At 38.3% G+C, this 10,185-nt stretch overlaps 1 protein-coding gene across 3 annotated transcripts in view; it reads left to right on the top strand.

The window, feature by feature from the left end:
* Window positions 1–3,103, top strand: part of ppp2r3a (protein phosphatase 2, regulatory subunit B'', alpha) — a 56,969-nt gene extending 53,866 nt beyond the window's left edge. For all 3 annotated transcript variants that reach the window (XM_031737027.2, XM_039603432.1, XM_039603433.1), the window contains one exon: window positions 49–3,103. In XM_031737027.2, the coding sequence (XP_031592887.2) occupies window positions 49–142 (94 nt within the window). In that variant the 3' untranslated portion in view covers window positions 143–3,103. The remainder of the gene's footprint in view (window positions 1–48) is intronic.
* The last annotated feature ends 7,082 nt before the right edge of the window (window positions 3,104–10,185 follow it).

The following is a 10,185-nucleotide window of genomic DNA, read 5'->3' on the forward strand; positions in this document are numbered from 1 at the left end:
TTTATTAAGAATAAAGGTGTATATCAGTTCTCTCTGTTGTCTTCCCAGGTCATTTGATGATGACTATGAATCTGAGGAGCTTCAAGTTCCTGGAGAAATTGGGAAAATGGAAAAACTGGTCATATCAGACCTGTCTGCATAAAACTTGGAATTCTTGGGCTTCTCTTTCTGGTAAACAGAAAGCAGCAAGGTGATGGAGGGCCACGCTGGATATATGCATCCATACATGGATCGAAAGACAGACAGAGAAAGGAATTCTGGCTCCTGTCTCATGATTTCTCTGTGGAGTTATTGTATTGTATGTGTGTGTAAGTATGGCCATAAACCAGTACTGTTCTGGTGTCTGGTGCAATAACGCATCTGTATTCACACAAAAAAGAATGTCCCTGCCTCCAGCTTTTTGCTCCACAGAAGCCAAAGACAGAAGTTTGGTAAGCTCAAGAAGGACTCAAAGAAAAACACTTAACTGTAAAATAATGTAATTATTGTGAATTCTCTACTGACAATCCTGCCAAAGGACAATCTTTTTCAGAATCAAGCTAGACTGACAGGAAGCCTGCCAGGCACACAAGTAGGCATCTAGTGGGAGAAAGTGGCAGGTAGAAAAATAATGACAATGATAGACACTGCCATTGAAGAGCAACAGTCCACTGCTTAAAAATATGACACACACTGCCTTGAGAAACCTGCTGTGTGAGCATCTTGTCGCCGTGTTTCTCGTAAAGGAAGCTGTTAGTCCCTTTAGTTAGAGGCCATAGAGCACCTTGAGCGGTTATATCAGCACCTCCACTCAGTGGCCAGTATGTGGTACTGCATGTCATCCGTGGCCTGCACAGTGCTTGATGGCTGCCTGTCATTTCTGTGAAGGAGTTTAGTTCACTGCACAGCCTGAGCTGTTCTTTATTGTTGCAGCACTATCAGCGCTCCACCTCTGGACGCTCTCTGGAGTCATGGACAGTTATGTTCAAGCTCTACAATTTCAATGTATTAATTCTCAATCAGATAATGGTGAAAGATATGGGATATGCACAATGCCAGTCATATCAGACTCTCCGGTAGAGTTGCCCAAACATTTCCACCTGTAACATTTGTAATGAAACAATAGATGTGCCTACGATTTGTAATTGATTCCTGCCAGTCTCATCAACATCTCACTGTATGTTTTCCCACATCGTGCTTTTCTTTTCTTTTCTTTTCTTTTCTTTTCTTTGTTAAACCTTTATTTTTTATGGAATTTTCAATTTGACAAGCAGAAGTGTAGAACAAAAACATGGGGCTTGAGTAAGCTCAGCGCACATCCAAGACAGATGCACAGGATACAGTACATTACACAGAAAGCTGAGCTTTATTGTATTAAGTTAAAAAGAGAGAAAGGGGAAAAGTCATTCTGTCATTTCATCATCAGATTTATCTTCTCAGTTTATTCTCTCACATCCTTTTTTGAATTTGTACACTGCCTTCTAATTCATGTGAACTGTTACTGTCGTTTAGTCTCTGCAAATGTATTCCCTTTTTACATACCTGTTTACATCTCATCACTATTGATCATTTGTTTATCAGCATTTCTGAAGTCCACTCTACCTGTAACACACAAAAACACACCACTAAAGATGCCTTTTCATAAATAGGTTGCCTAAAACAAATTTTAAACTCACATATGTAGTGGTATCATGCCGGCAAACCATTACGTAGATACGTTTGAGATTTCAAACAGCACTTCACTACAGTGTTTGTGGCTTTTAGAAAAATGATTCTCTGAACACGTGTTCCTGTTATTCAAACAACAGAAGACATGCTGAAGAGTTTCCAGTAGAACTCTCTGTAGTGTAAATTGTCCTGACACTGCAGTTTGTGCTTTATAGAGGCTAAGAACACACTGTTGTGTTGCATAGATGTATCACTGCTCAATTGCTGTATAGTTATTCAGAAATTTCCATTAATTGAACTGAGATGAAGCCTTATTTTTTTCAGGCACATTTTTCTTAAAATCTCTTAAAACCAGTTGTTATAGTACAACCCAATCAATGTTTATGGTTAGATGCCACTATGTGAGTTTGGTCTGTGAACCCTTTAACTCCTTTATTTACTGTAATAGCTAGGAGTGTGTGTTTGCACTGATAGAAGAGTGTGCATTAGGAGCCTGTGTTGTGTAGCTCTGTTTCAAGCCGTTTTGTTGCCATGGGGATTGTGCTCCAGGATCGGTGGATGTGTGCGCCCTTGTATAACTCTTTAATTAGTAGTAGTCCTCAGTGGCTTTAAATTCACCGATACATACATCCTTTTCTGGCATTTGCTGTACAGACTCACCATAGTATAGTTGCAGTTGAAGGGTAAAAAGCTTGCGGATGCTGCAAGGTTTTAAGGACCTTGATCACCCCACTTCTGCTTTATATTTGTTGTAAATCTCTCTAGCTTTGTAATAAGCAATATTATAATATTATTAACAGTAATAATGAGCCATTATGGACATAACAACTGTAATATGATGGTTTGTATTACTGTGCCACTGTGTGGCTTTGGGATGGGGGGTAAATTATGTTAGCAGTGTGTATGCTTGTGTTAGACGTGCAGTGGATTTTATCAGCAGAAGTGGGTGAAATCCTCTTTTCTACCCAACCTGACAATCACAAAATTTGTAGATACAAGATATCATCTAATATAGAAACTGTTGAGACAGATTTTTCACTGCTGTGATCACATTCATTCACTCTTAAAGAGATTTCTTCGCCTATACGGTATACAAGAAAGAACTAATTATGGTGATGGGACATCAAGTCTGGACGACAACTTTTTGGTTCTATGCAAAGTATCCTGGTGCTCACACTCCAAGCATCAGGCAAGGAGCAAAGCCATGCAGGACTTTTACTTTACTTTTAAAGGTAGAGAAAAGAGTTTATTTTTGATCTGTGCCCAGGAAACTTGAGTAGGCTGGGATGTGATGCAAAGTCTGCTGGTTATTGTATTGGCATGGTTTTCCCTCTTTACATCCATCAATTCTTTCTTTCAGTCTTTCAATCTTTCTTTCTTTTTTTCTGTCCTGTCTCCTGTTATTTGTCGCTTTCATTTTAAGTTTAAAAGTTTAAATAAAGATGTTTTAAAAAAATATTTCCTCTTTGCTCTTTATGCTCTTATTCCATGACACACGTGTCACATTCAGACATGTGCACGTCATTATTCCCTCCTGTGTACACACACTTTGTTGTCCTAAAGGTGTTTGCCTGCCCGTCTCGGATGCTGGCTATTCTTCACCTTTAAGCCTAAGATTTTCCATGTTGTTGTTTAATTTCATCTGTTGTCAAATTCACATTTGACCCTATATGGCTTGTATGATGCTGCAGTGAGCCTCCATGCCTCCATGACAAGAGCAGGAGCTAAACAGGAAGTCTGTGTTCAATGAGTCACATTGTTGAGGGTTTTTTTTTTTCTTCTTTTTTGGGGGATATTTAGGAGATTCCCAAATTGGCAACAACCAAAAATCCAGGGTTGATTGTGATTGTAGATTACATCAGCTGAGCTGTGTAATTTTCCAAGCAAGCTATTTTTGCTGCCCCCGCTTAGAAGCATGATTATACTGGTGACAAGTAAGCCACTGAGCTACACAACCTTTTTTTAATCTGTAGTAGCAAACACAGTCTCCATTCAGCTTACAGTGTCATTGTTCCGGCTCTCAGCGTGTGTTGCATTGGCTCAAAAATGTGTCTAAAATACTGTAAGTAATATGTAATTTTATACAATAGAACAATGGTAAAAAATGCATTCCATGAATCAAAATCAGAATACTTTATTAATCCCTAAGGAAATTATGTGAGATACAGTTGCTCCAAGACAGTAACAGTAACAGACTAAACTATTTAAATAATACAATATGTTACAGAGTTTACAAATTTAAGAAATAGCACTAATATATTCAAATCGCTCAACTATAAATACAAAGAATATTACAGAGGTGAAAATTAGTGGGTGGAATATATATGATTGACAATTGACTCTAACCTGTGAACTTTGTCATTTGTTATTTTACAGTAGCGCGTGTGCAAAACGGGTATTGCATTGTTTACAGTGTATTAGATGAATATGAGTGTGCAAACGAGTATGAAAAGAATATGGGTCTCTCTCTCTCTCTATGTTGGCTCTATGGTGGCCCCCAGCAACACTGAACTGGATAAGTGGTTACAAAGATGGATGGATGGATGGAAAAATGACATATTCTGAGGACATAAGCTTAGGGCCACTTGAATGCCATTTTGTCAGTTATATTATCATCAATCAAAAATTTAATAAACTCTTAAGTTTCTACAGTGATGCCAATCACAGTGTTTAAGTTACAATAGTAACCAGCTCCTTAGCAAACATTGATGAATCTGCCATGTTTTTTTTTTTTTTGTTTGATGGCACTATAGAAAAATGAGCTCAGCAACGTTATTTTGTCATCCTTTGTGCTATAAAGGTCTGCACCAGCTCTCTTCATGGCACAATCCACCCAATGGCCAATGGCTCTCAAGTTGTCATGATAATGGAAAAGTCGGCAAAGTAACTGAAGATGAAGATGCACTGGAGAATGCAAGTATTTCATGCATCCCACTGAACATTAAAGGGTCTTTACCCCGCCAACTTTCTACTACACAGACTGTGATATCTGATTGCAACCTTGTGTGAACGAGATGGAGTTGTATCTCCTGGAGATCCTACCTATCCAGCTAGATTGCCTAAAACATACGAGAAAAGACATTTTTGGACTATTTCATGTAACCAATTCTTCTAATGTTTTTAAAAGTTTGTGAAAATGTCAGGAGGCTTCATCTTGTGGGGACCATAACTTTTAATTATAATATTGTTTTACTTCACAAGTTGTGATCACACAAATTGATTGCTTCAGCTGACTGTGCTTTTACATAAAACTGTTTTCACAGTGTTTTAGTTCCACCCCCGTGTTTTCACCCATCTTGATAAAACTGATTTGTGTAAATAGCACTTAAGAAAACGTATGTTATATATTTCTGTAGGGATGTAATTCTTGGCAAAATGAGGGTGATTGCAGGCACCGTTTCTTCTGGGGGTTTATTGTTCTGAATGCACTGATTGTTCGAACAATGGTGTAATAGTTGGCACGGTGTCACATTGTGATTTGCTCATGAGCAATTGGCCTCCCAGCGAAGGTCAGAGTGGACTGGTCATTGTTTAAAATGGCACTCTGCTTGTTTTCCACAAATGTCAGGGACAAAGAAATTAGCCAACCAGATCGCTGGCCCACCTTATTGAGTCACAGACATTCCATGGCTGTGATTGCCAACGCCCACCACCCTATGGTGGGGTGACCCAGCCAGTGTGAAATCACCACCGTGATGTCATGACTTGAAGGTATTCTTTAAGATGGAACATATGACATGATTGGTAAAGATGGAACAAATACAAATCTCATCTAAACACTGAGCTAGAGATAAAGCTGACTGGGAAACCCACAAAATGGCGAAGCGACAACTGGAACCAATTCATCTCATCGAAGAGAAGTGCATGGGCACTGTAAGGCCTTGATTAATGTAGAGTGCGGTGCTTGTTCCACGCATACCAGTGATGCCAGAAACATAAGCTTTGGATAAAGCTGTCTGAGAAAGTCCTGAAAAGAGGAAGGAAACAACTGGAAGCAATTCGTCTTATCAAAGGGAGACAAAGAGATGAGCTTGGGCAAAGAAAGCCTTTGAAATTGCTTCTTGTTCCAGATGTTCCAGAGATGCTAAATAGAATATTAATACCAACTATTTCGAGCCAAAAGACCCCCAAAACAAGCCTAAAATGGTAAAAGACAAAGTACGGTGGCTGGGAAGTGCAAATCACATTTACAGTTTTTTTTTATGTAAAAATGTTTTCTGAAATGTTATTTTGTTGTTGATGTTGTAAATGTGATTTGCACTTCCTAGCCACCGTAACAAAGAGTCCAAGTAAGAGAAAAGATATAATTTGTTTTGACATTACAGTTTCTCTTTGTAGCATGTCATGTTGGTAAATTTGTATTTAAATTCTCACTGCATTACATATATATCCTGATGTAATGCATAATGCCAAAGTTTGACACACAGGTATTAGCCAAAAACATGTTATATCTCACCATGGCATGCATTGTCTCCTTAAAAATTGAGGAAACTGGACAAATGAAAAACTAAAAGAGATGAACGTCATGTCCTTAAAAAAACAGGACAAAAAAATCCAGCAAACACCTGAGACGAGATCTGGGAGATGCATCTCACCATTCCATTTATCCACATACTCTTCACTCAAACCTCATCAGGAATGGTCTCAGTGGAAGGGTGGCTGTCAGGAAGCCATTCTTAAGGACGGGAAGCAGGAGGGAAAGACTGAGGTGTGCCAAGTTACACAAGAACTGCAATGATAATCAGTATCTTAAAATTGTCATCTGTGTGTACGGACGAGGTCAGGAGGCTTTTGCATGATCATGGAATACCATCTGAAAAGAATGATCGCAAACAAAAAGGCCAATGCAGCAAAAGCATACCTGGGCAGAAAAAAAACACAATGGAACACGATTGGCTGAAGAACAAAGGTGGCAATATGAAATATTGATTTTAAAGGTCATTAAAGTCTAAAAAGTCTGTTTTTGCCTTGTATACTATATTTCCATGTATTATTGCACATCTTTTAATAAATCACTGCAACTATTGCTCATTCGCCTTGCAAAATATGAAGAGCTCAGAGGTAGTTCAAGACTTTTGCACAGTACTGTATTGCAATTAAATGCACAATTCAGGGCATGGAGGTACAAACATATATGTCAGAGAAATCATTTTAGTATATAACGGTCCAACCAGCTGCCTTGCATACTGAAAAAGGAAAAAAAAAGGTTTGGAGGGGGCAGAGAGAGGTGGGAGACATGTCTGCACTTGCTGGTTTGCTGAGAGCCTTGGGTTGACTCTTTTGAACTCATGATGAGGTAAATTCCATCCTCACATCTTTGGAAAGAAGTACCTTACATGCACACACACACATGCACGCACCATCATGTTGCACCTCTCCGTTCCAAGGCGCCGATTATCAGCCCATTACCCACTCTTAGACCAGCATTTCTGATAATGTGTACACAAACACTACATATGTACACACAACATACACCCATAAATGCATACATAAACACACACACGTGCAAGATCTAAGAGTGGAGTAAGGGCATAATTAACATGTAGAAAACCACACGGAAGAGCTGGCTGCTGTCCAATAATCTCATTTCCCGCTTTCCCTTCTTTACTTTCTATCTGTTATAAGAATATAGAGTGCATATTATCATATGGCTGGACACATTCCACTTACTTCAAAGCCCTTTGGTGAGTGTGCATGATTACAGGGTGGGCTTGGTTTAAAGAGCCTCAGAGAGGAAAAAAAAATCTGAGGAGGAGAGATGAGGAGAAAGAAGGCAAGAGAGAAAGCAGCTGGGTTGGTGGTAAACATCTGGCAGTTGTGGAGGCCTGGCCCTGACATACAGGGGAAATAGTTGCGTTGCTGTTCCAAGATCTGCTCCCTCCAGTCTTTCCTCATCCGCTCTCCTCCACAGATCTAATCTAATGTGACTAAATGTCTGTAAAGGTCCAACACGTCACTCAAGGTTGGCCTACTTTGGCTTTGTTAACAGAATTATTTAAATCAAGAAGGTATTTTTTAAAATTCACAGACTGATTGTCTCCAACTACTACACATACATTGTTTCCACAGCTCAAAATTGTGGGAACAGCTTCTTGATTCTGAGTTACAGCCCCTGTTGCACAATTCATTTCTCTCTTGTTTTAAAGCTAAGCCCTTCCCTAACTCATCTGCTTCTCTTTATCTACATCCCCCCTTGTGAGGGCGCATTTAAGACAGAGGAGCTCAGTGTGGTGTAAGGACGTAAACTCATAAGTCATTGGTGTTCATAAAATTGTATGGCATTTGCTATTATATTTAAAAGGTACAAGAGAAGCAAGAACGAGATATGCTTAATGGGCTCAGAAAGCAGCATCCATATTTCCATGACAACTGAGCCAACTCGGTCTGCTTTGAAAAAGAACCTGATGTGATCAAAATGTCAAGAAGACCATTTAATGTGTTCTTGATGGTTTCTGGAAAGGATTTAATACCTAAAAGAACACACAAATATTTATTTTTATATGGCTTTACACAGTTTAAGTATTATTTTATATTGCATAAGGGATCATACATTTAGGACATTATTTTTTGTGTGAGATTTACTATAGAAGCTATGTAACAATATTTGTATCCAAACATCTAATAAGTTATATGAGGCAAAGAATCTTGTGTATACAAGGCACAATAGTCAAAAGGGTGTCAAGTGTTTAGGGAACACGGTGAAATTTAAAGCCTACATGAAAGCAAGAGAGGAGTTCTCCCACTACATTAATCCTCAGTGGTATTTTTGGTGGGCAAGTATGATTTGTCTTTTTCGCCATATCAGTTGCCCCCTTGGGATGATTTGTGTTCACTGAATTGAACCAAACTCCATTTAATTCCTCACAGGCACATTGTCCTGGTAAAGGACCATATTTCTTTTACTGGCTTCGAATTACAACCGGTGACTGTTTTCTTAGTGCAGTTGCTGGAATGTGTTTGTGTGTGCCAGCTGAGAGAAATCAAGAGCTCAGGGGCAATGAGTGTATTTGGCTCTGAGTGCCTGTTTGAAAATACAGTAAGAATTATCAGTGTGGACAAACATAGACAAAACACAAGCGTAACGAATTGAAGGGCCTGTTTTTGTTGTTGCACTTGCCAGGGTTAAATGAAACAATGTCATTCTGGTTTTCTGCAGTGTTGAATTTTCTGTGATTGAAGCCAATGAGGGGCTCAAAGTGCAGTAAAACTTTGCTGTGGATTTCCATTTAACAACAATTTCTGATCTGCGATTTTACTCCTATTTTGTAATTGTGGAAGTAAAGTTACTGTTTTCATCAAATGATGGATTTACGGGATTGTAATGAATCTATACAAATTATGTTTTTGGCCCCAAGACACGTTTTGTGTTCTAATTGTGACATGTACTTGTTGGCAATGATAACCTAATTTCAACCACTAACATGCACATTTGTATATGTGTGGAAGTCTGCTATAATGAACCCCGGGGGAAGAAGGTGAATGCATGCACAGATGCAATATTGTATTGTGTATCATATCATACACTGATCAGTATTGGAAAAGTCGTATTCTTTTAAAAACCTGTAGCAAATTCACCACATATGTTTAAAAAAAGAAATCAGACCACTGATCGATGTCCTTTTTTCAGGTATCACTGCTGAACCTAAAACCCTTGAAACTCTGGGCTCTTGGTGGGCTAAATGATGCTGATTTCAGCCACCAGAGGGACTTTGGTCTGTGGTTAAAGATGTTTGAGGTGCTGGAACAGAGATTTGACCCACTTGACACTCTCAAAAATCTGCTATTGGTGAATTAGTTTGAATATATGGTATAAGAAATTATTGTATTGTATATTACTTGAGAAGTTTATTTTATTTATTTATTTTTTTACATTTATTGTTGAGTTCTTGGTGATTTTTTTAAATTTGTTTTTTATTTATAGGTTTTTGTTTATTTTTAACTTAAAAAATGTGAAATGACAAGAAACATGACACAGGTACTGGGTACTGGAATGAATATGTTCTGTAGCATTATGACAGATAAAATCAATTCAGCCTTGGGTTTGTTTGCCTTAGAGTTCACCCACCTGTTTGGGCTTACATAACCTTTTAACGCAGATGTCTTGGGAGTCAACAACCAATAAAAAGCATAAAAGGATCTAATATTTTATGCGTAGATTATTTTTTTTCATGTTCTGTGCTTAGTTTGAATCTTTTTCGTGGAATCACCAAGAGAATAAACTATAACTATAAATAATTCTTTAAAAGCACTTTAAAATTGTTAGTCTACTTGATAATATCGGGAAATTAGATAGGCAAATTTGGCATTTAATAGCTTTAAAGTAACTAAAATATTCATTTAAAACTTTTATTTCTTTAAAAAATTATCGTGCCCTAGTTTTGTTTTGTTTTTCTTTTCTTTCTCTTCATGACTGTAAACCCCTGCCCGCCCTCATTTATTCTATGCTGTGAGAGAAGGGTGCTATAGCCTTCTGTTTTGACTTTCTCACTGCGCACTGTACATTACGGTAGAGGCGGGATCTCGCTCCATGTGGGTCGG

Source organism: Oreochromis aureus, linkage group 19, assembly GCF_013358895.1.
Source record: "Oreochromis aureus strain Israel breed Guangdong linkage group 19, ZZ_aureus, whole genome shotgun sequence".
NCBI classification, from domain to species: domain Eukaryota; kingdom Metazoa; phylum Chordata; class Actinopteri; order Cichliformes; family Cichlidae; genus Oreochromis; species Oreochromis aureus.